Source organism: Mus caroli, unplaced genomic scaffold, assembly GCF_978045245.1.
Source record: "Mus caroli unplaced genomic scaffold, Mus_caroli_1 scaffold_13, whole genome shotgun sequence".
In the NCBI taxonomy this organism is placed as follows: Eukaryota; Metazoa; Chordata; class Mammalia; order Rodentia; family Muridae; genus Mus; species Mus caroli.
Window position 1 is genome coordinate 50,172,937 of NW_028227268.1, and position 26,311 is coordinate 50,199,247.

The 26,311-nt window shown below is 43.9% G+C and overlaps 1 protein-coding gene across 1 annotated transcript in view; it reads right to left on the reverse strand.

The window, feature by feature from the left end:
* Positions 1–133: 133 nt before the first annotated feature.
* The window catches only part of Ankfy1 (ankyrin repeat and FYVE domain containing 1), a 77,080-nt gene continuing 50,902 nt past the window's right edge, over positions 134–26,311 (reverse strand). Inside the window, exons 11-25 of the mRNA XM_021175577.2 lie at positions 22,747–22,844; positions 20,204–20,432; positions 19,558–19,656; positions 19,182–19,335; positions 17,466–17,634; positions 15,981–16,099; positions 15,206–15,362; positions 13,842–14,042; positions 11,898–12,074; positions 10,763–10,910; positions 9,319–9,409; positions 8,961–9,085; positions 7,806–7,952; positions 4,608–4,698; positions 134–3,839 (exon numbers count right to left, since the gene is read on the reverse strand). Of these exons, the coding sequence (XP_021031236.1) occupies positions 3,707–3,839; positions 4,608–4,698; positions 7,806–7,952; positions 8,961–9,085; positions 9,319–9,409; positions 10,763–10,910; positions 11,898–12,074; positions 13,842–14,042; positions 15,206–15,362; positions 15,981–16,099; positions 17,466–17,634; positions 19,182–19,335; positions 19,558–19,656; positions 20,204–20,432; positions 22,747–22,844 (2,138 nt within the window). The 3' untranslated portion in view covers positions 134–3,706. The remainder of the gene's footprint in view (positions 3,840–4,607; positions 4,699–7,805; positions 7,953–8,960; positions 9,086–9,318; positions 9,410–10,762; positions 10,911–11,897; positions 12,075–13,841; positions 14,043–15,205; positions 15,363–15,980; positions 16,100–17,465; positions 17,635–19,181; positions 19,336–19,557; positions 19,657–20,203; positions 20,433–22,746; positions 22,845–26,311) is intronic.

The window sequence follows — 26,311 nt, forward strand, 5'->3', positions numbered from 1 at the left end:
TTCTTAACCGCTGAGCCAACTCTCCAGCCCTCACATTATCAATTTTTAGAAAACAATTTTTTTTAATGTTTACTGGTACTTCTGGCTTAGAAGTAGCTATAAATGTCTTTAATTAAAGTTTACACTTTAAATGTACAATTTTACCTCATTTTTATTGTAAGGAATTATTACAGAAAATCAAAATATCAATATTTGAAAAATACATTCCATTACACAGACTCCAAAGAAACAATGCTGCTAAGCCTTAGCCATGGTCCCAGCTGATGCCGTCATCCCACACTGAGCAGCACCAGAGCAGTTTGAGAGCCAAAGTGGTCTATACAAACATGTGCCTGCAGTTTTGGCCCAGCTGCTGCCACCTTGTCCTTGGTACCATAAGGATGTCATGGAACGCCCAGTTCCACACAGCTGCCAAACTGGCAAGTCAGTAAGTCCAGCAGTCCCCAGTCCCTCACTGTAGAGAACCAATGTTGTCAGTTGTGAGAGTTAATACATTATTTATTCCACACAAGAGGCAATGATCCTCCAGAGAAAGTCTTTAAGGCATCTATGACATCTGGGAATTTTATATTTAGTTAACTGGTTGCATACTCAGTTTTTCACTATATCAGTTCTGTACAGCAAGCATAGCTCAGAGGCCTTTGCTGAGCTGCTTCCTCTGCTGGGCTGGCAGGGGAGCTCTGGAGCTTCAGGTGGCTCTAGGGGCTGATCCTGAGGGAAGCCAGCATCTGTGAGGGAGACATTTACATGCTGCTGTTGCTTCCTCTCCTGTCTCTAAGCATTTGGCAGTTCAGCCACTTTTTCTCTTCTCCAGGTAAGGAAATCCTAGATGGAGGCCTGTCTTCCACCCCTTGCCTGCAAACAAGTTCAGTATGGGGGATGGGCACAAATTGGGCCAGGTGGTGATCCCACACACCCAGCTTCATGAAAGACCCACTCAAGGAGAGGGAGGAAGCTGATGGGTAGTTAGAAACAACTCATGGTTCTGAGGTAGAGGACAGAAACATCATGTGGACCCCACTCCTTGGAGAGAATATGGCAGATGAACTGAGCAGTCTAGTATTCAGCCTGGACTGAATTGGCTATTGGGGTGGAATAGGCCCAAAACTCGTATTCTAACACATCACTGAGTGAGACACCAATGAAAAGACAACTGGAAACAAGGGAGTCCTCAGTGTAGGCACTTAAGCTTGTGGGACATTGCTGTGTGAGAAGATTGTAGCAGACTAGTGTAAGCACACGGTCTGTACCTCTGTCTTTAAAACCTTAATGATACACTGTACACCAGTCATGATGAACAAGAGGCAGGTAAAAAGCTAGGTGAGCACAGCAGTGTTAACTGATGCAGCAAATTATGTTTCAGTAAACTTGATTCTTCCTGGTTGGCTCATTCACAACTAACAACTTTTTGAATGAATGAATGAAGTTTTGCTGCTAGTTCTTAAGGTAGTGATAAGACCGAACAAGAATAGCTAAGCAATTTCATGTTGAAGTCTGGTCAGCATGGAGAGAGCACAGGAGAGACACACAGTAAGTCTGGTCCTGGCCAGGGCAGTGTACAGCAGGAGGGCAGCACAGTGAGCGTGGCATGGTCAGGGGGATTGCGGAAGTGGAAGAAAGCCTGAGCCACATCTACAGCATGGCTACCAATGCTCAGGTCACACAGCCCCGTCAGCCACGGGGCTGACTACCCTGACCTCTGAAGGAACAGAAACTTGAACCTACATAGGCTTTAGGCGTCATCTTCAGATTGTAAGTACAGTTATAGGCAAGGTTGTTACTGAAACTGGTGTGGTAGGGCAAGGACACAATGATCAGCTTCATCCTGCTTCCCTCTGTCCCCTCTCCACCCTGGTTCATAACCATACCATTCCTACCTTCCCCACTAAAGAACCATGGTAACAACCTAACTCTAGGTCTCCGTGGCCCTTTTTAGGCAATAAAACTTGAAAACTGACTACATGCTTCCTATAGTTGTTGGCCAAGACTGACACATGTTTCCATAAAGATTCTATAGGAAGTCAGTCACAGGCTGGGGGACAATGGCACTCCTCCAAGTAACTCTTCCTTTTAAACACTGTGTACAAGCTAATGTTAACATAAAAAGCATACATATAAATCACAGAAATATTTTTAGGAAGTAGCACACTGGTTTCTCAGCACATTTTATACATATTTAGGCAGTAAGATGTCTGTCTAACTCTACAGCAACAGAGAGCACACCACTATGCAAGGAAGAAAGTGATGCCAAAAGAAGTCCCTTTTATTCATACAGTCACACGCTATTAATGCAAGTATCATAGGGTCATCAAATGTCTCAAAAAATCAGTGCAAGTGATTGACAATTAAGCTCTGACTATGACCAGATACTGTTCATCTCAGAGTCTCAGAGCAATTGTGTTTTTGTTTCTTAAAAACAAACAGAAAACCCAGTGGTAGAAGTTTCTCTTTCAGTGTGCAATATAATAAAATGAAAAAATTAAAATTCCCAAACAGAAACAACCCAAAACACTGGCCAAACTTTAAAAAGTAAGAGGTCCCACATCCCAGGGATAGAATAGGCAGCAGCAGGAACCAAAGAGCTATGCTTCGTAGCCTCGCTCATCATTTCAGCCAGATTTCTAAAACAGGCTGCTCATAGCTGGCCGGGGCCTTGGGCTGTTCGGCTCTGATGAGGCCCAGTGCCACCCAGAACTGGTGCCACTAGCACTCAGCATGCAAGGCAAGGTTTTAGCAGGAAGGATGTCAGGGAGAGAGCCTGGATCAAAGTCACAGCTATCTCCTTTCTTATCAGTGTGAATTTCTTCCTTCTTGGCAGTTTTCCCTTTTAGATCAGTGTGTGCTGAGGTCCAGTCCACGCTGGCTATCAGAACCACTGATAGAAGAGTATGTGATGGCATTCTTGAACATGGATTTTTTGAATTGGATTCACCAATGATACAGCTCTAGAAAAAGTGCAGCACAGTCAAAGTGCATTTCTTCCACCACTCAAGTGGCAGCGACTGAGGACTCCACAGACAGGACGCAGCAAGACGAGAGATGAGACAGCTGCTGGGTGTCAAGCTACCACAGGCATTCTGACACCCAGCAGCAGCAACATTGGTAAAGCTTTCAGTTGTTAAGGCCACAATTTTTCAGCTCTCATCTTTGAACCCTGTTAGAAAGATTTCACCTTTTTAAAAGGGCAGCTCACTAAAAATACAGCTTAGCTTAAAGAAAGAAAAGACTTGAGGGCAGAGGTTCCTATTATCTTTATGAAAACACTGTGCATTAGAGGCCAGAGCCACTTAGGGTAGCCACCGCCCTAGAGTAACCAGCTCTCATCTAGCAGCTGCTCTCTGCTCTGTCTGGCTCTGCTCTAAGTCAGCCCAGGCAGGAAGACTTTGTGAATTCTCTGAGATGGACCCTATGTTACTGGAAGGGAACATTGTTTCCAAGTGTCCTTGTGTGCTGCTAGCCGATTCCTATCACATTTGTCACGCAGGTTAAACTGGCCTGGTCCAACTAGACATCTAGTGCAATAGACCACAGTCTGACACACTGACAGTCATACAGAATGGTTTGTAACAATCAGGGATCACGCCATGGTCTTCTGCCGCAGGAAGACAACTGCCAGCTCTTGCTCTGGGTAGGAGGCAGGCCGGTGAGCAGAGCAGCTGCTGGGGAGGTGCCAGGGATGCAGGCCTGGGTCCTCCTGGGGGCCTCACTAAGAGACTCCACCCAAAGTCAGTACATCAAAGCAAATGTTGCAAACCCGCACAGGCTTGTTCAGGTCAAACTTTATAATAGGGATCTCCTTGGTTGAGCATTTATGGCAAAGAAGACGGCCGCAGTGACGACTGTGGAGACAAATAAAGAAGTATGAGAGGCACTGAAAAGCAGACTGGTTCTAAATGGTCAGCCCAGTCTCTGGCATCTGCAGCCAACTCGGCCAACTACCAGCCAAGTCACACCAATTCACACATAATTTTTAGTTCTTAAGAAAATACTAATGAGCCGGGCGCAGTGGTGCACGCCTTTAATCCCAGCATTTGGGAGGCAGAGGTAGGAGGATCTCTGAGTTCGAGGCCAGCCTGGTCTACAGAGTGAGTTCCAGGACAGCCAGGGCTACACAGAGAAACCCTGTCTCAAAAAACCAAAAAAAAAAAAAAAAAAAAAGAAAAACAAACAAACAAAAAAACCCCTAATGAGTAGCTAAGCTACAGCAAACAGGAAGAAATTAAGCACAGATGCTGTGTAGTCCTTGGCACCCTCTGAGGCAGTGATGAACCTTAGCCCCCAAGAAAGTGACAAGTCTGAGTGTTCCTCCTTCCTTTACTCTCCCTTCACACTGGGACCCCACTCAGTCAGTCCTATCATCTTCCCATTCAGTCAGTTCTATCATCTCCCCACTCAGTCAGTCCTATCATCTCCCCACTCAGTCAGTCCTATCATCTCCCCACTCAGTCAGTCCTATCATCTCCCCACTCAGTCAGTTCTATCATCTCCCCACTCTTCTGCCCAGAAGGCCCTGGCTCTGAAGGGTTCATGGCTCATTGTGGACAAGTATGGAAGTGATGACATCAGTTGAAGCCCCTACTCCTTGGCACATGACAGTGCAGTCTTACCAGTGATGTTTTCGAGTTGTGACTCCAAACTTGGCAGTACATTCATAGCAGTTGGAGCCGTCACACCATGGAGGCTCTTTGGAGAGCATGTCTGTAACATACCGAAGACTACTTGTTAAACTGATATGTTGATTAGACCAGACACCAGGAGTAGGACATGGAACAGTGGGCTGCATTAGATTTTGGGAAGAGCGTGACATTCCAACTCCTCTAGCTTCACAGAGGAGCCTGGAGAATAAGCACTTGCCAGGCAGGTTAGAACAAAAGGAAACCCAGCTGGAGGTGCGACTCAGCAGCAAGTAAAGGGCAGTGTACAGTGAGGACAGCAGAGACCACACCACAGAAAACCTGGCAAGGCTGAAGGGCTGGCAGCACAGTAGAGAGAACCAAAACAAAGGAAATGAGGAGGGAGAATCTCTGGATTTGGGGGTTGTTTGAACAGACGTGTGGGGTGTGTGAATAACAGACACAGGGATTCCCAGATTTCTGGAGTGACTCAGTCTGGTGGGACCAACAGAGAGATGGCCTGAAGAACTAATGCAGAGAAGCTGCAGCAGCACTTCCTAAGTAGCTAACCTGTCCCGAGTAGTGACAGTGGCAAGCGGGTCAGTCACACGGGAGCAGCACTGCTACAGGCACCTGCTGAGTGCTAAAAAGCCTGACCAAGTGTATAGCATAGGAAAAATTAAGACTACATATCAACAGTACAAAGCTTTCTAAAAAAAATGTTTACACACACACACACACACACACACACACACACACACACACACACACACCCCTATATTTATTATTAGCAGGGCTAGAGAGGTGACTCAGTGGTTAAGGACTTCAATCTCAAGGACTATCCCTCTGGTCTCTAAGGGCACCTGCATGAAAGCGATGCATATAAACTCACAAGTACACAAATTTACATAAATTTAGAAATCCCTTAATAATAAATGTATTTTTTTCCTCCAAAAACCCTTTCCTTTCATTTTATTTGTATATTTATGAGCATTCTATCTGCATGTATGTCTCTGTACCATGTACGTACATAAAGGATGGCAGAAGAAGAGTGTCAGATCTTTGACACCGGAATTATAAATGGCTGTGAGATACCATGAATATGTGGGAAAGGGAAGCTGGATCCTCAAGGAGCAGGCAGCACTAAGTCATCTCTCTAGCCCTGTTTAACAAAATCCTTAAGAATAAAGCAGCGTGAGTGTGCTATGGTGTGTGTGGCAATCAGAGGACAGTCTGTGGAGTCAGTTCTCTCCTCCCTTTATGTGGCTTCTGGGCAGAGCTCAGGTCACCAGGCTTGTGCAGTAAGCATTTCACTGGCTGAGCCATCTTGCTGGTCCTCTAAACAAGTTTAAATTGACACTTGACAAACCATATTTCTGGGATATGGTATGAGGATCTTATGTGCCAATATCTTTAAAACCTTAGCATTCTTTGTGTCATACGTGAATTCCTTTTTCCAATTTGCTGGTCCACATCCACAGAGGAGGTGAGACACAGGAAGTGCTTGACTGTTTTTCTACATGGCCACTGGGTGGGTGCTGGGCTTCAGGGGAGCACTGAGATACCACTCCAGGAGTGGGAAATGTAGTCAGAGGTGGTGAAGCTGGAGCTGGTTCAGGGGTCCCCAGGCCTGTGATGAGGGCAGGGCTGTGGGGTTCTCTGACTCTTGGACATCCAGGTGCCACTGGGAGTTGTGGAAGAGCAGAGAACAGAGTCGGGTCTCAACCTGCTCTACCCACCTAGCTTTCTGGCATGGTTTTATATCCCACACTAGTTCTTTATAAAATGGCTATCAGGATAGTAGCACTAACATGCTGTAGAACACCAGAACTTATTCTGTAAAGCATCCAATGTGCTCTGTCCATCTCCTTCCTTCTTATTTTCATTTTCTTTGTCATTGCCACCCCTAATTTGCTATATGGCTCAGATTGGCCTTGAATGTGTTTTAAAAATTGTTTATTAGTGGGGTGTGGGAGTGTTATGCAAGTACAGCTTGCCTTAGGAGGTCAAGAGCAACTGTATAGAGTCAGTTGCCTCCTTCACCTATGTAGTGCTTTGAATATTTATGGCCCCCACAGACTCATGTGTTTGGATGCCTAGGCAATAAGGAGTGGCACAATTAGGAGGTATGGCCTTGCTGGAGTAGGTATGTCACTGTTGGGGCAGGCTTTGAGGTCTCCTATGCTCAAGCTATGCCCAGTGTGACAGTCTCCTGGTTGCGTATGGATCAAGATGTAAAACTCTCAGCTCCATTTGCAGCACCATATCTGCCTGCATGCTGCATATTTCCTGCCAAAATCATAACGGACTAAATCTCTGAAACTGTAAAAGCCAGACCCACTTAAATGTTTCCTTTAGAAGAGTTTGATGTGGTCATGATGTCTCTTCACAGGAATAAAACCAAGACTAAAATAACCTTGACCTGGGTTCTGGGGTCAAACTCAGGTTTCCAGGCTTGAGTATATGCACCTTTACCCACACGGCCATTTTAAAGGCCTGGGGCCTTCAATTTTTTTTTTTTTTTCTTAATTTAATCTGTATGAGTGGTTTGCCTGCATGTATGTATATTATAGGTGTACGTTGTCTATAGAGGCCAGAAGAGGGCCCAGGGTTCCCACCTGGGACTAGACCCCAGGTCTCTTTAGCCTCTAGTCTTCAACTCTTGGGATTATACTTGTGCCATAACCATACCCAGTTCAGGCCATTCAGATGCTTGCTAACATCTCAAAAGAGGCATAAAAACATGCAAGTAAGAAGCAAGGCTTCAGGGCTGGAGAAATAGCTCAGTATCATCCCTAACCCTCCCAGGTTCTAGGGAGCCTGATGCCTCCTTCTGACCTCTATAGGCACCAAGCATGCATATGGTGCACAGACATACATGCAGGCAAAACACTCATACAAATATGTCTTTAAAAAGTATTAAATGAATAAAACCAGCCAGGAGGCACAGTCAGTATGACTAGCTGAGGTTTGTGGGTGTCTTAAATGTTTAGGGGAAAAGGGAAAATGACAGGAACATTAAACACTCTGAAAAGACCCTTTCTCCTCTCATAGAAATAGCCTTACATGATGTCTGGGAACAGCAGGTTCAGATCTCAGAGTGAATTATGATTTAAAGATCACCCATCCTTGTATACAATCACCTGCAGATAACTATACTTATAGAGGAGGCATAGCAAGCGCGCCACTTACCTAATAATCTAAACAGAAGCTGCTTAGTGGCAACCTGGTAGTTGAAAATGTTGACTCCTTGGTTATTATTCACCCCAAGGCGAACCCCAGACCGAACGATGGCACGGCACAGGTTGGCATTCCCTTTCATGTATGCTAAGAGCAGCACTAGAACACAGAATCACAGGTCAGGCTGTTTCTCAGTAGCCAGAGGATGGGCAGAGCAGAATACTGGCAGGGCATCTGCTAGACATAGACTACCAAAGCACTTGTGAGAACTCCAGGGACAATCTGCAATGTCTTCTAAAACAGGGCCCAGTCAGAAGCCAGAGGGTATTAACACTGCACACAGTTTCCTACCTTACGTAGGGAACATGGGGAAAACCACTTCTCAGTTGCTTCCCTAGTCAAAAATCACTGCTTTTACAATACAAGACAAAGCTCTTTGCAGTGTAACTAAATGTAAAAGACCTGAGTTTTCAGTACATACAGAAAAATACTAATCAGTATTGAAATGTTCCAGAATGTTCTTCTTCCCTAAGAAGCCTCTTTTTTCTGAAATGCTGGTCCAGCAGGAAGCCAGATCTGACCAAGCTATTCTATTCTTCTCTACAAAGTTACAACTAGCAGCAGTTCCCTTGGCTTTCCCTTACCAGACATTTCATTAAATTTTTAACTCAAAATGATGCAGTAACATGAGGGCTCTGAATGCCATTATCAAATGGGGACATGGGTATGGGGAGGCCAGTCATCTTACTAAAATGTAACACAAGGAGACACCTGAAACTGGATACAAGTCTCTTCCTACCTGCCTCTTATGCTACATCCCAGGCAATGATGTTCCTTAAGTAGCCTAATAATAAAATGATGTCAAAACTCCATCAAAGTGAGCTCCCGGAGAGGCCTGCATATTCCTCTTCTTAAGAAGGCACCTGGATAGAACTTGCCACTTCTTCCAAGCATGTTACAGGTACTAAAACACATTTCCTAGAGCCTTCCGAATCTTGGTTACATTTTATCTCTACCAAAATGGGAACATGGAAGGGTTCCAAGATGAAGATCTACTTGGTTACAGGGATGCGGTCCTGGCTACTGAAGCACTTTAGATGTCAGAAACCAAATTCCATGGGAGGGATCTTCCACAGATGCTGAGAGTCAGACACCTTATTTACATACCCGTGTTGCCTTCTGCATCTGGTTTGTCCAGAGGATACTCAGGCATACACTCTAAGAAGAGATCAAAGATGGCTGCTGCATTTTCTTTGCCATACTGTCCCAAAATGTGTAGTGGTGACTGGCCTCTGATGAAATGAGTTGCAAAGGTTAGATATGTATCTGTCATATCTGTCACACAAAAGAAGGAATTTTCTGAACTCTGTTATCTTAACTAAATCTAAAGGACATATAATATTTATTATAAAATAAAAATTACCACGGAACCAAAAGCTGCTGAGGTGCACCTGGGGCTCAGGGAGGCAATGGGCTAAGTCACAGAGACCCTGCTCTATGCCTGGGACCAGCTAGCCACACTCACCTCAGATTAAAGGCTTCAGCATCCACTGTACACTCTGTCAGAAGAGCCCGGATATTGTTGAGTCGACCATGCATGACTGCAAGATGAAGAGCTAGGGAGAAAATTCTCTTATTGTGCAAGTCCTGAAGCACAGATAGAAAACTATCTCCTCTCCACCCCATCTAAATGCACTCAGTCAGAGAATTGACCAGCCAAGTACAGAGCTATCCCTTCACGTCTCTTCTCCTCCCACCATGAGTCATCGGTGCAATCTCATGAGCCTTGCTTTCTATGCTGGAGGCTTCAAAGGTGAGATTCAATGGCTTCACAGAAAGCTATTTCTGTCTCTGTGTTTTCTTTGTCTCTCACTGTGGTGGTCTCAATGAGAATGACCCCCATAGGATCAAATATTTGAAAGTTTGATCTCCAGTTGGTGCAACTTTTGGGGAAGGATTAGGAGATGTGGCCTTGCTGGAGGGCATATATCTCTGTCCTCCATTACCAATCAGCGTTTGCTCTTGCTCCCTCTTATGCTGTTCCCCACATCCCATGCTTATGGCTCAGACATAGGGTTTCAGCTACTGCTCCAGCACCATGCTTCCCTACCTGCTGCTGTGCTACCTGCCATGATGGTCATAGTGCATTGTCAGAGAAGTAAAAGAGTAACTGAGACAGAGAGACAGACAAACAGATGGACAGATGGGGACACACACACACACACACACACACACACACAGAGGCCACATGGACCAGTGGGTAAAGGCTCTTGCCACCAAGCCTGAAGACCTAAATTTAATCCTCAGAACCCACATGTATAATAGAACTAACTCCTATAAATTGTCCTCTGGAAATGCACATAAAAAAAGGAAATGAGTCACTGGGCTATAGAGATGGTTCAGAAGCTAAGAATATATTGCTCTTGCAGAGGACCTTAGTCCAATTCCTAGCACCAAAGTTAGTCAACTCACTCCAATTCTGGGGGAATCTAATGCCTCAGCCTCTGAGGACACCAGGACTGAGGTGACATTCCCCTTCACCTAATTTAATTTTAAAATACAAATTTTTTGAAAATGTAACTAAAAACCCAACCACTTTAGACTACCATGGCTGCAATCAGATTGGGAAGCTGCTCAGTGGCGAGACGGGTGTGCTGTGTGCTGCCTCTCTAGAGCTCCACTCCCAGGGAAGCCTACCTTCCTGAGGGTGGGGTAGAGCACACTACACTACACATAAGAGATTGCCTAGGGGGCTGGAGCGATGGCTCACTGGTTAAGAGCACTGACTGCTTTTCCAAAGGTCCTGAGTTCAATTCCCAGCAACCACATGGTGGCTCACAACCATCTGTAATGATATCTGATGCCCTCTTCTGGGGTGTATGAAGACAGCTACAGTGTACTTACATACACAGAGAAACCCTGTCTCGAAAAACCAAAAAAAAAAAAAAAAGAGGTTGCCTAGGAGTTACCATTATTTCCATTCTCATCCACAGCAGCGAAGTCCACTCCATTCTCTAGGAGGACTGAGCAGATGGTGGGCAGGTCCTGCTGTGCAGCGAGATGGAGAGCGGTCTGACGATGCTTGGTTAACTCGTTCACCTTGGCTCCTGCAAGAAGCTGTTCAAGTTGATCACTCAATCAGCCTCTCCCATAATTTAAGGCCCCATGAGCAGACCAAGTCTATAGACAGTCTCTTATCTGCAGAGACCAACAACCTACCCTCCTGGCAGAGAGGGAGTGCATGAGGATCTTGCACATCTTCCTACTGAGGCAAACACAGCAAAACCTGTGCCAAAGGCAAATTATCTACCGTTATGTTCAATGGCTATTCCTTAGGGCACAGGAATTCTAAGACTTTAGTATATTATAATTGCGAAGTAATACAATGATATTCACTGTACTATGCAAGAATGTCCATACTGCTTGTAATCCTCAAATTTCAAATAAACTCCCCGTATCTAAAATACTGACATACACCATGCCCAATCACCACACCCTTTCTTAACTGGGCTTGTTCCCTTCCTAACATTATATTGTGCTGGAAAGCCAGGCTTTTGACTTAAGCTCAAATCTAATTACATGAATTACTATCTAAGACCCTAGGGGAATTCTCTTTAACTTACTCTGTATTATAAACACAAAACTGTCTTTCTGGAGAATCAAGAGATAGTTCATTTAAAAGTCTCAGCTAATCTAGGCATGGTGGAACTTGGGAAGGGGAAGGCAGACACAGTGGATGTATGTTATTCTGAGCGAGCTTAATCTACATTGAGTTCCAGGTCAGCTAGGTGGGGGAAAAAAGATGGAAAGGGAGAGAGGAGAAGGAGGAAGGAGAGAAAGCCTCAGCTGAATTCCTGGTAGCAGGCAGACAACACAGCTGACCTCCAGTCTTTCTGCTGTCTATTAAATCCTCCTTGGCTCTCAAGGCCTGACTCTATCTTACCCCAGCATGTCCACCAGAACACTAGGGACTTGACACATCTGTCTTCCTGGGTGGACTGCTTTGGTTCTCAGATTCATGCCTTTTGTTCACAACAGCTTGAAGAACAACTTCTGCATACACCCTCAAACACACCTGGCTTCCTGTGATTCCTTGAGGCTTACCAGATTTCGGACAATGATCTCTGAGCCTGCCTGAACAGCAAGGTGCAGAGGGGTCAACTTGGAAGCATCCTGGACTCTGGAGTTCACATTGGCCTGGACACTGATCAGGAACAAGACACTTTCAATGTCAGAGTTCTGAACTGCCACATGAAGAAAATTCCGACCTTTATTATCTACCTACAGCAACAAACAAGAAAGAATCCTACTATTAGCCAGTTCCCCTAAAGAACATGATCCTCCCGCATGCCCACAGCTGAACTGACTGCTGGGAAGGTCATGAAGCATCCTTGCTCAGTTCCAGAGCTCCAACACAACCACATGCACTCATGAATGTGGTTAGACGGGAGCTGCTGCCCTGGACCCTCCTACAATAGGAACCGGCCATGGAAAGCCAAGAAGGGACTAAATGAGAGACAGAGGAAGGCACATGAGTGGCAGGCTGCTCAGGAAGAAGCAAATAGGACAAGTAAGCTGAAAGGCTTGTGCTTTGACTAGACGAAATACCCATCTCGATCCCTGAGCAGCCAACAGGCTTTAGAGATTTTCTTAAGCTTCACAGTAACACACAATGAGCAATGAGAGGCAGTCAGCAGTGCCAGACAAGCATGAAGTCTCCAGAAGATTCCTCAAGTCAAGCCCGAGCATGTGTTATAGTTATAGGAATGAATACTACATCACTAGACCAATGCTCAAGAGAGGAGAACATACTTCACACTCTGTACCACCATCACCACCCCTCCACGTGTGCTGGGTAAGTAAAATCTGCAGAGCACTCAGATCAGTAGTGCCAGTGTCATACCAGATGGAGAAATGTGAGGTGGTCCGTCCCCATTCATGACCGTCTTACACTAAGCTGAGTGTGGGCAAACTTAATGGTAAGGGCAACTATGAGAAAGGAAAGGAAAGGAAAAAGGAAAGGAAAAAGGAAAGGAAAAAGGAAAGGAAAAAGGAAAGGAAAAAGGAAAGGAAAAAGGAAAGGAAAAAGGAAAGGAAAGAAAAAAGGAAAGGAAAGGAAAGGAAAGGAAAGGAAAGGAAAGGAAAGGAAAGGAAAGAAAAAAGGAAAGGAAAGGAAAGGAAAGGAAAGGAAAGGAAAGGAAAGGAAAGGAAAGGAAAGAGGAAAGGAAAGGAAAGGAAAGGAAAGGAAAGGAAAGGAAAGGAAAGGAAAGGAAAGGAAAGGAAAGGAAAGGTGAAATATGAGAAGGAAAAGAAAAGAAAAGAAAGAAAAGGAAAGGAAAGGAAAGGAAAGGAAAGGAAAGGAAAGGGAAAGGAAAGAAAAGGTGAGGTACCAAAGCCTGTGCTAGCAAGCAGTCATCTTTATGCCAGCACTACATTGTATGCAGGCCCCACATCTCATTTTATCCATAAATGGCTATTTGTAAATCTTGGCAACATCCTTTAAGCAAGCTGGAATCAGGCTTCTGTGGGACTGACCTGATAAACTTATTTCAGCTTTCATCACACATCAGTCACCACCCTCATTTCCCACACACTATTGTAGATAAACAAGTTGCAACCAGGACTTAGCAGATGATAAAGAAATGGCAAAGAACAAGGAAAATTAATGTGCTAAGTAAAAACACCTCAAAACACCCAGAAATCCCAATATCACGAATACCCCAAATTCAGTTTTAATATTTTGCAAACATTCCGTATTAAAGCATCCAGCAAATGCAGAGAGTGAGCCCAGCTATACACCTACAGAATTCTAATGCCAAGCCCTCATTTGAGCTCCCTTCCCCAACACATCCATTTGTCACCAAGTGGCTGAAATACAGATGAACAAATTCATGTCCCAACTGGCAGACACAGGACACTGTAACAGTTAAATGTTCTGAAAAGGGGAGTTTAATTTCAAAACAAGTATCTTTGTGTAGAAGGGAGCTGTTAAGTTAGTGGCAATACGATAAGTTCTGCTGGGGTGAATGGTGGGGGCTGGACACTGACCTGCTCAGCAGCCCCAGACTCTCGTTTTAAAATGGCCTCAGCTGCCTTATTGTTCTTGTAAGTCATGGCACAGGCAAAAGGAGTCAGCCCTTGTCTGTCCCGGACGCTCAACTCAATGTTGGGGTGAGAGATCAACAGCTGAATGATGACGCTATGCTGGTTGCTGATGGCCACATGGACAGGCGTTCTTCCTTCTGCATCCTAGGAAGAGGAGGCACAAACTCCCATGTCTAGTTGAAAGATAAAGCTCAGGGACAATATGAAAGGGAGGGAACTTTTAAAATAAATTACAGTTATGAAACCCTGTGTTTGAAATCAGTTTTTAAAGAGGCATAAGAATGAATGGCAGCTTCTCCCCACCACACTGTTTCATGACCACAGTCCCCCAGTGGCAACAAACACATTGTTTCAGAAGAACTACAGCCATCCTCAGCTCTCATCTACACAACTCAGTGTACATCTCTATAGGTTTCTGGAGCTGGCTCAGGCAGTAAAATATTTACTTCACAAACTTACAGCTGGGGTTTGACCCTCAGGGCCCATGTAGAAAGCATGGGATTCTAACTCTAGTGTTGGGAGGGAAAGACAGTTGGATTATGGGGTTTCCTGGCCAGGCAGCCTGGCTGTCCAAATCTCAGGCCAGCTGGGGACCCTGTCTTAAAAATAAGGTGGATGCTGGGACTGGGGAGATAGCTCAGCACTTAAGAACATTGGCTGCTCTTTCAGAAGACCCAGTTCAGTCTCCAGCACCCACATGGAGCTTTACAACGGCAATTCCAGTTCCAAGAGTATAGGGCCTTTTCTGGTCTCTTCTTACACTAGGCACACATAAAATAAAAAGTAGATAAATCTTTAAGATATATTATGTGGACAGTGCCTAAATAAAAACACCCAAGAACATGTGCGCTTATATAAACAAACACACACACACACTCTCTCTCTCTCTCTCACACACATACACACACACACACACACACACACACACACACACAAGTACATGCATATGCACACACACTTTCATTTATTTCCTTACTCCACAGGTCTGAATGCTGAAGAATATTAAGGACTGTCCTTTTTACAGTGCTGTGAAACTAAGCCAATTCTTTGTGGAAATCTATAAGGGGTCTAAGAAACAAGGTACAACAGACAAAACAACCTTTATGCTGAAGAACAAGGCACAGAGAATTAACCTGAAGTCAACTCAATTACCAGACAGGCTATATGACTCAAAGTCACTACCATCTGTCACACTAAAACATAGTTTGTGGTAAAACAGAAGTCTAGAACTGGGAAATATATAAGGTCCCTTACCACAAGAGACAATTTCCCGAAGTTTATCTCCCCAGAAAAGTAAAACTATATACCTGTGCATTGACGTTGGCACCAAACTCCAAAAGACACTGTACCGTCTCTTCTAGTCCCCATGAGGCTGCCAAATGCAGGGGAGTCTGTCCATCCCTTGCTTCCTCTTCTCCTTCTCCATTAGTACCTGGTTGTCTGGGACTATTCACGTCACAGCCACTGAAGTAGGGAAACAGAAGGTCACCCTCCACCCTGCCCAGCAGAAAGTGCTAGAGAACAACAGCTTCACCACTAACAACAAAGCCTTCATTGTCACACCCTGCTAGCCTGGTCCTCTGCATCAAGCCCTAGTGGACAGGGTGCTACTGCCGTAGCCTCTCTTATCATATGGTCTTAGGGCGACCTGGAATCAGAACAGCTGCAGACTCCCTTAACCTTTGAGAACCACTATTCATTAAGTTTCCCAGGTTACCTTGCCTCTCCATTTCCCACTCTCTAAGAGGGTTATGAACCTCTTATGATTCCCATATCATGGTGGTGCTCACATAAGCCCATTTGGTCTCCTTTACCCTAACTTTCTGATGGCACAGTGGGAACTGTTCTGAAGGTCAAAGCAATCTCCAAAGCAGATTGTTTTGATCTGGGCATGTGAAATTTTTGGCTCCTTAGCTAGCTTGGTTCTCAGATGAGTTGACATGACAGAACAGTGATCCTATGATAATCTTAATTATTAAAGTCAAAGCCAGCTACAGGCATGTCAAGACTGAGGTAACCTAACATAAAAAAGAGGTAGTTTGCAGTAAGCTGAGTAAAGAGAGATACTGTGGCTTTTCAGACCTGCGAATAAGAAAGCAGGCAGTAGATTCGCTGTTCTCATCAATGGCTCTATGCAGAAGTGTCTGAAGACACCCGCTGGGTCCTGGGCCCCAGCACGTAGCATCGCAACCATGTCTGACCTGCAGAGAAACACAGTTTTCTCACAAGCATTGTCGAGCAAAAGGGAAAATGTTTATTTTCAACTTTGAGCAATTACTTTTCAGCTAGGGCATGGTTAACAAGTAACTGATATCATTATTATAAACTCTCATTAGTATTATAAACCTTGATTAACATCTGCTCTTTGAGAGCTGAAGAGATGATTTAATGCTTAGGAGCACTGGCTGCTCTTCTAGATGACCCAGGTTTGATTCTCCATCCCACACTGTAGTTCACAAATTTGTTAGTTCTAATTCCAGAGGATCTGATGCCCCCATTTTGGCCTCCATGAGCACCAGGAATGCACATAGTGCACAGATGTACATGCAGGCAAAATACCAGCCACATAAAAATTAAAATAAATATAATCTGTTCTTTGTAAATTCTTACACTAGGTCCTAGGGGTATGTTTTTCAGAAATAGACATTAGTGCCTCTTCAGGTGGGTTCTACTCAGGACAGTTCCTGTGACTATGTGTACTCCAAAGTCCCTCAGCAAAGCACACCTGTAATTAATAGGCAATCCCTCAAAACAGTTTTAATAAACACGTCAGGCTAAATGGCTCAGTGTCATACTGCAGGCCCTCAGAGTGATAAATGAGAAATCCCAGGTTTACCTCTCCTTTAGATCTGTTTTGTCAACAACACAAACCCAAAATTTGGGGATTTATTAATATGGTGATAATAACAGCTTCAAATCCAGCCCCCACCAGGAAGGAGATGCCTGAGGCGATCCTTCTCCTCTAGCACTCCTTTCTGTAGTCTCTTAAAGACAGCTCACACAAAGTGCTGGCTGCATTGACGTGAATCTCACACTGCCTTCCCTCTCACCTTATACAGAGCCTCATTATATAGCCCTGGCTAGTCTGAAACTTGCTTTGTAGACTAGGCTGATTTTGAACTCTGAGATGCCACAGCCTTACCTGCCCAGTACTGGAATTAAGGTGACTACAATCCGTGCCTCACTGAACCTCTAACTTCTTTAGACTTATTTTATTTTTATGCATATGCACATTATTCCTGCATGCATGTTTGCACACCCATATGCATGCCTGGAGCCTGCTTAAGTCAGAAGAGAGCATCAGATTCCCTACATTGGAGTTATGATTGCAAACCCCCATGTGTGTGCTGGAAGTCAACTATGGATCCTTTGCAACAAGTGCCTTCATCCATCTCAAGCGCTATTATATTGGACTTCCTTCATAACATGATTTTCCACTGCTTGTCCTTGACTTGGATTTGTTGCTTGGCTGACCTTTTGCTTCTGTAATGCTACACAGCCAACCAATCCACATTTGACACAACATACCCTCACCTGTAAGCAGAGGCTCTGTTTTGCATGACTCACCAGAGTGGAAGCAATGTCCTCCAGATTACTTGCCAAGGCAAGCCACAGTGGTGGGTTCCCTTTTTCATCTGGCACAGACATGTCAGCTCCTCGAGTACATATGGCATCAACCACTAGTGGGAGCTGATGTTTGATGGCCAGCTGGAGGGCAGTCTCCCCGTCCTGAGTCCTACAAAGGAAGACATAATCACCACAATCAAAACCAGTGCTTCTAATGGCAGCCAAAGAAAGCAGCACCAGCACCTTACAGGTCTGCCAAGCCTACATGCCTCTGGGTCCATTACACCTACTTCAGTTAGTCTCTAGAATGTTCTCAAGAAAATCAAACCTGCTGGCTGTATTTGTTTTTACTGAGCTGTTTTAGGAAAATAAAACCATTTCTCTCTATTGTATTATAGAAAGCAAACAAACAGAGCTAGAGATACCGCTTGGCTGTAGTGTGTTTGTCTAGCATACATGAAGCCCTGGCTTGATCCCCAGCATACAATGGGTGCAATCTTAACACTTGAGAGAAGTGGGGAGGAAGATCAGAAATTTAAAGTTATCCTTCTCAGAGAGTTGGGAATCTGGTATACACAAGAATGTCTCAAAAACAAAACAAACAAAACAAAAACCAACCAAACAAACAAATAAAACCCCCACACTTCATTCCCCCCACTCTGTAATTCAGGTAAGGCTGTGGCATCTCAGAGTTCAACACTCTGTCATTTAACACTGGAAATTCAGAAAGGATCCTGTGAATACACAAAGATAAAAGTCTGAGGCTGGAAAGATGGCTCAGCGGATCTGTTATCCTAGCCTGACACCTGAGTTTGATCATTAGAACACATGTGGAGAGATAATGGACTCCCCCACAAGCCCTCTGACCTCTACAACACACTGAAGAACATGTGGATACATCGCACGTGTGCTACGTAAATATTTAAATTTAAAACTTAAAGCCTTCTTTTTCCTTTAAGCCTGCTTGTAGTTTAGTTGTTTAGTTATTGGGGTGTTCTTTGTTGCAACTGACATTTATTAAAGGTTGATTTTTGGACCATCCTTTATAACAAGATTTGTGTGATTTTGTGCATTGGCCCTGACAGTTACCGAGGACAGAGTACAGTTTGGCTATGGCTGTACATGTCCACAGATCATACCTATAACCCGTGTCTGTACTTTTTGTTACAGGACATGAAGTAGGGACTGAACCTGGAGCATTAAAGGTGTCTGACAAATGCCCTATAACTGAGCTACCCTGTCATCTTGTTTCTGTATGCCATCTGCTTTGAAGTCCTGGGACTGAATACAGGGGTCAGAGCTCTCTACTTAAGTGCTGTGTTCCTAGCCTCTTTATTGTTTGCTTTTAGGGACAGGGTCTCACCGTAGACCAGGCTGGCCTTGCACTCCCGAGACTTGTTTGCCTCTTCCTCCAGAGTGCTGGGATTAAAGGTGTGTGTACTACCATGCTCCGTTCTTAGCCCTTCTTAAATTTTTCATTTTGAAACACTTTTTCTACCTTGCAATCTCCTTCTGCCTTAGTCTCCTAAGAAGATGAAATTATAGGAGTGCCATCCAGTCCTGACTTCACTTGGACAGCCTGGGTGCCACTGTTTTTCCTTTTTTATGTAACCAGATTAAAAAAAAATTATTTCCCCTCTAAGATCTAGGCTCTGACTCTGAAGCATCCCCATTACACATGACCTGGAGTTATGAGAGAACACGCCACTGTCCTACCTGACATTTATATCAGCTTGGTGCTCCAGTAGGAAGAGAGCACTCTTGCTGTCCTGCCGCTGTATGGCCATGTGCAGCAATGTCTGTCCATCTGACATGGTGTCATTGATAGAGGCTCCGGAGCCCAGCAGCTGGGCAGCGATTGTGTGCATGCCTGGGAAACAAAGAAGCCCCAGCTCATGCGTTACCATCTTTTCCTGTTCCCCTGACGACAGACATACCCTCAACGCTTCTCCAAGACAGCGCTTTTCCAGTGAACATAACAGGCAAAAATTTCTTTTACATCAAAATGATTAGCCCCACCACTTCCTCCTTCCCCCTCTAGTCTATCCACCTACTTATCGCCTGAGAGTCAACGACATATGGCATAGCTTACCAGTCCACAATGCCAGGCCAAGAACAGTTTGGTCTCTGGAATCCTTGAGGCTGAAGTCTGGTATAATCTGTAGGTTGTTGGTGGCATGAAGAGCATTGGCTAAATATTTTTAAAAGAAAAGAAACTTGATTTCACCATTCTGTGGCTGACAGAGTCACTATTATTTTTTTTCTTAATCGAGGTAGAACTACGGAGGAAAATGGTCTCACTGGTAGCCCTGGTTGGCCACCAATTTCTGAAGATCTTCCTGTCTTTGATCCCCTGAGTACTGGGGGTTATAGCCATGAGCCACCTCACCAGACTCCTTGGGTCACATTTAAGGCATTCTAGAAGCTAAGACTCAGTTATAAACTGATTGACTGGCCAGAATATGATTGCTTTTTTAGAGGGAGCCAACAGATATTTCTTGTGGGGAGTAGAGATCCAGAGATGTTACTTTGAAGTAAAATATTTAAGATAAATTAATTTTTTTTAAACTTAGGCATTTGACACACAAGAATAGACTGTACTCCAGAGACTACAATGTAAGTAACAGCTACAAAACTAGCTGTACACGACTCACAAACAGAATCAACAGCCTCAAGTCAACTGCCCACACACCCACTTCCACAGCTCACAATAGTGGGCACCAGACCCAACCACCTACCTTTCTGCTCTAAGATGACAGAAACCACATCTGGATGGTTATAGGCAATTGCCATGTGCAGTGGTGTTTGTAGGTAGATGCCATCTGCAGAACTCATTAGGACGGGAGACTCTTTAGGCACCGGCAGAGCCTCCTCTGTCTGTAAGTTTGGATTGGCACCTTGCTGCAGGAGCTCTGCTGTGAGGTTGGCCAGGCCATGCCGACAAGCTGTATGCAAAGGAGTTTCTCCCTGAATGAAACAAAAACCCAAATCACCTTAGAAGGGAATTAGGAGTTCCTGTCACAGTTACAGACAGTGGAAGTAAGCAAAACTCAGGCGCCACTGCCAATCACAGCTGACCTCATGACCCTGACTCTGCCCCCTCAGTACCATTAACCGTTTACTTTTAACCTTCTTAGGTGACTTTCCATCATCTCTGTTTTTTCTCTCCATGATCACCTTGGTTATCCCTTTACTTTGTTCTCACATTCTTTTCCTACTTATGCAAAGAATGTATTTCTCTATAAAACAACAGTAGTCAAAATTCACCAGGCATCACCACAGTCAACACTAGAAAACAACAGCATTATAGTCTGAGGTAAGCAGGGCTAACTCTTTCTTTCTTTCCTTCCTCTTTCTCTCTGTTTTTGCTTGTTTTTTCAAGACAGGGATTCTTGGTATAGCCTTGGCTGTCCTGGAACTCACTCTGTGGAGCAGGCTGTCCTCCAATTCACTGAGATTTGCCTATCTCTGTCTCTCAAGTGCCGGGCTTAAACGTGTGAGCCAGCACTGCCAGGAAGTTGATATTCTTAAAGCAACAAGCACGAGAAATAAGAAATGACCTGAAAAATAAGTACAACTTCTCTTTCTGAAAGTAAAAAATCCAAAGGGAAAAAAAAGTTTCCACTAGGGAGAACTCCACAAAAACCTAGCATTTAGTATCTAGTGTTCCAAATAGTATGTTAATACACATTTAAATAACTTGCTTAATTTTAAAAAAGATTTTATATTTAATTGTGCATACTTGTGTGGGTGTGTATGCAGTTGAGTACAGGTGCCACAGAAGCCAGGTGTTGAATGCCCCCAGAGCCGGGGTCACGGGGTCACAGGTGGTTGAGCCTATCCCACATGGGTGCTGGAAGTCAGCATCAAGTCCTCTGCAAGAGAACCTTACCCAGTGAGTCGCAGACTCTTCAGCCCTGTTTCTTTTCACCTCACCCATTCCCTATAACATCAAGACTAACTTCTTTTCTAGCGGTTGAAACTGAAGCTCAGAAAGTCAAAATACATTGTCGAAGACTGCACGCAGGAAGTGGGAAAGCTGGTGAACTCAGGATTGTCTGACCCCAAGACCTACTGCCAATTTTATCAATGCCTGCCCTTACTGCAGGAAATAGAATCTTGGACATTCCCAGAGATGCCTGAAAGCCTGGGAATAACCAAACCCTATGTCTATATTTTCCTAACGAAGTACTTACGGTAACATTTAGCTTATCATTTAGGCACAGAAAGGGAACTAGCAATAATAAAACAATTATAATAATATACTCTCATAAAGTTGTGTGAATGTGACCTATCTATGATGTGTGCTATCTATGATGAGTGAAGGTAACTGAAAGGATACAGGCATTATGACAATGAAGATAAGCTTTGACACTGAGCCATACCATCTTATAAGAGAGAGTGGCTAAGAGACTGGCAGGCAGGCAGCACAGGCACCATGAATACACTGGACAAAGGGATGATTCACAAACTAAGATCATATGACATTTTATGATGGTACCCTAGTAGACAACCTAAAATTTATGTATTATTTTCAAAAATTTCCATTTACTATATTCAGACTGTGACTGACCATAGGCATCTGAAACCTAAAAGTAAAACTGCAGGTGAGGGGAGGCCATGATCTGGTCGGCATTGTTGCTTAGGGACAGATGGAAGAAGCAGCCCCACAGGAGACCTGAAGAATCAGGAGCGAGACAGCACGGCTGTGATCCTAGCACTGGCAAGTCTGAGACAGGCGATCACAAGTGTGAGGCCAGGTTCTACAGAGTAGGTCAAGACCAGCCTGGGTTATATAACTGTCTCAAACCCAAAGTAATCAAGAAGCTATTGTAACACTTATTATATTCTTGTTTGCTAATTTCTCTTCTATTGGTTTTTTTTTTTTTCCCTTTTTTTGAGACAGGGTTTCTCTGTGTAGCCCTGGCTGTCCTGGAACTCACTTTGTAGACCAGGCTGGCCTCGAACTCAGAAATCCGCCTGCCTCTGCCTCCCAAGTGCTGGGGTTAAAGGCATGCGCCATCACTGCTTGGCTCTATTTCTCTTATATTACAGTCTACAGGATCTAGTTCAGGACATGGCTATACAACAAAAATACAGACAATAGTTGCTGACTGAATCAACCAGTTTTGAGAATATATGAGTCTCTTTTATATTGGTTATATGAATTTTTACAAAAGTGAAAAAGAAAAAAAAAAAGACTATTCCATTTTTCCTGCATACCTGATAGCCATTTCTTCCACAAACCACAGTCATTCCCCAGGTGCCTGTTACAACTTACCCATTTGTTCCTGTGGTTGGCGTGGGCACCACTAGTTGCCAGGAAGAGAGCAGCAGCCTCATTTCCAGCCCCAGCTGCCCTTTGTAGTAAACAATTTCCTACAAGAGAAAAAGAAGCCTGGTTCATTCTTCTATTTGCATGAAAATGAGCTCAAGTTCCACCTGGTACAACACCCTGTCCTCCTCACTAATGGCAGTCCACACAGACAGTAGGGACTGTTTCATCATCCTTTCTGGCAGTAAGTTCTATCTCCTTGTAGGGCTTGGGTGGGGCAAAGTTTCCCTGCCATCTCCCACAGCAGTACTGCTGACATTTTCTATATCATTTCCTTTGCCATACGGGCCTGCTCTGTAAGTTGCACACTTGGCAATACCCTGGATCCTACCCACAAGATGCCAAAGGATCTCTGAACTTGTGACAATCAAAAACATCTAGGGTCTCAGTGGTTAAGAGCACTGGCTACTGCTCTTCCAGCACTGGGTCCTTCAAGAGGACCCAGGTTCAATTCACAGCACCCACATGGCAACCCACAGCTGCTTACAGCTCAGTTCCAGGGGACCTAATGTTCCCTTCTGGTCTGTATGGGCATCAGACATGCACATGGTGCACTGACATACATGTAGGCAAAACATCCATAACATAAAAAATAAAATTTAAGTTAAAAAACAACAAAACAAAGTCTAGGGATGCTTCTGACTGCTCTGGGGAAGATGGGATGCAGGTAGCAATGCCCAGGCATCATGAACTGCAGCTATACTAGAAAAAGCCTATCAGAAACTTCAGTCCTATCCTCACAGCCATAGTATAAGCTTGCTGTTAGCTCAGGATATTTTTCCTTCATACTGTAACTATTTTCTGAATAAGACATTTAAGAAAATAAAATCTTCTCCAAATGGTTTTTGGTTCCAGGCCCATTGATATAACTATTTCCAAATACAACATGAAATCTCATGTGGGCCCTGGAGAGATGGCTCAGTGGTTAAGAGCACATACTGCTCTTACAGGGCTAAGAGTTTAGTCTGATGGTAACAAATGCCTGTAACTCCAGCTGCACAGGCTCCAATTCCCTCTTCTGGCCTCAGCAAGCACACATATCCATATACAGACACATAGGGATACTCATAATTAAGACAAAAAATCTTTGAAAAAAACGATTTCATTTCAAGCTGTAGTGCTTGAAAATCTAAATAAAATAAATATGAAGACTGAAAAAAAGAAAAGGAAAAAAATGGGACAAAACAGTGCCACAGAGAAGGCTGAGTAAGGAGAAGGCTGAGTAAGGAGAAGGCTTTCTGTGTAACTAACAGCCTACACTTCATTTTCAGAGCTGTGCTTTATTTTATGTTTCTTTTTCTAAGACAGGGCTTCATTATTGTAGGCCTGGATCCTAGAATTTGCTATGTAGAGCAGATTGACCTTGAACTCACAGAGTTCCAAGTGCCTTTACCTCCTGAGTGCTGGAACCAAAGTGTGCTTCCCCAGGCTCAGGCTTCCCCAGCACAAGGTAAACAGCAGTGGATGCGTCTACAGTTCCAGCATTTCTATAGTGAGACAGAAGGAGGAGCCACAAGGGAAACTCTAGGGCTGGCTAACCTATGCAGAAGAGATCCTGCCTTGAGAACCAAATACCAAAAGTTATCATCTGACTTTCACATGCTCAGTCTTATGCATGTATACATGTATGTACCCTCAATTTTAAAAAGAAAATGGACAAAGTACTACTTGTTTTTATATCATTTTTTTCTCCCTTCACAGATAGTCACTTCATCTATAGTTTATACTCATTCTAATCTCTACTTCTGCTGGGCATGATACATGCCCAGCATCTCCACTGTTAGGAGGGGCTGGAGAAATGGCTTAGCAGTTCAGAGTACTGGATACCCTGCAGAGGACCAGGGTTCAGTTCTTCTGGCTCCATGTGGTGACTCCACATCAGCTAGGCAATACAGCAAGACCTTGTCTCAAAAAAACAAAAAAACAAAAAAAAAGAAAGAAAAAGAAAAAAAAAGGGTAAGAAAATCTTACAGTAGGTAACTAGAACTGAAGGCAGTAAATTCTGTTCAAAGAGCTAAGAGTTCTAGTCTACCTGGAAATGTCATCACAACTACATACTAATCTAGAAATGGTGGTATATGACAACTCAGTACTATTATTATTACTTCTGGCCTCCTTGGACACTAGGCACATATGATGCACACACATACATAAACGTGAGCCAAACACTCATACTAATAAAATAAATCTAAAAATGATGGTAATAATTAAGATCATCTTCAGCTATACATCAAATTTGAGAGCATATGACTAAAAAACAAAATAAAATCTAGATTAAAACTCAATTTTATAACAGAAAATATCATCTCAATAGTAAGAAAAATTTAATAAGACTCGCAGAGTCTAATAGATGGGGTTGGAAGAGTCCCAGGTACAGCTCTCCGATGGCACATATACTGGCTGGTTTTGTGTCAACTTGACACAAGCTGGAGTTATCACAGAGAAAAGAGCCTCCCTTAAGGAAATGCTTCCATGAGATCCAGCAGTAATGCATTTTCTCAATTAGTGATCAAGGGTGGGAGGGCCCGTTGTGGATGGAGCTATCCCTGGGCCGTTAGTCTTGGGTTCTATAAGAAAGGAAGCTGAGCAAGCCAGTGTGAAACAAGCCTGTAAGCAGCACCCTCCATGGCCTCTGTATCCGTTCCTGCCTCCAAGTTCCTGCCCTATGTGAGTCCCAGTCCTTACTTCCCTTGGTGATGAACAGCAATGTGGAACTGTAAGCTGAATAAACCCTTCCTTCCCCAACTTGCTTCTTGGTCATGATGTCTGTGCAGGAATAGAAACCCCTGACTAGGACAGCACACTTACTAGCACTAAGGAAGGAAGGGAAGAGAGGAAGAGAGAAAGGAGATGGCAGAACAAACATTCCAAAGTTGATCAGAGAAAGACGAAGACTTGAACAGTGCAATGGATAACTGTGATTTAATGCATAAAGAGAATCCCAGTGAATAAATGCTTATTATTGTAAGCAATGTATCACATTTTAGAAGAACATGTTCTAAGGCTGGCAATGAAGCTCAGTAAGTTTTTGCCAGCTTGTGCAAACTGTCCCTGTGTGCAAGCCACAAGGCTTTTCTCTGTGTAAGCCTTGTGGAAACTCACACAGAGAAAACAGTAATGCAACAAAATTCAAAATTCAAGTTCAAATGCCACACTATTACATGCTATAATTACGTAAGACAAATGCCGCACTATTACATACTATAATTAAGTAAGACAAATGCCACATTATTACATACTATAAGTTAGAAATCAATAAAAATGTGGCTAAAAAGTATAATTTCGCCGGGCGTGGTGGTGCATGCCTTTAATCCCAGCACTGGGAGGCACAGGCAGGCGGATTTCTGAGTTGGAGGCCAGCCTGGTCTACAGAGTGAGTTCCAGGACAGCCAGAGCTATACAGAGAAACCCTGTCTCAAAAAAAAAATATATATATATATATATATGTGTGTGTGTGTGTGTGTGTGTGTATGTATATATAAAATTTCTAGCTTACTATCTAGACACAATG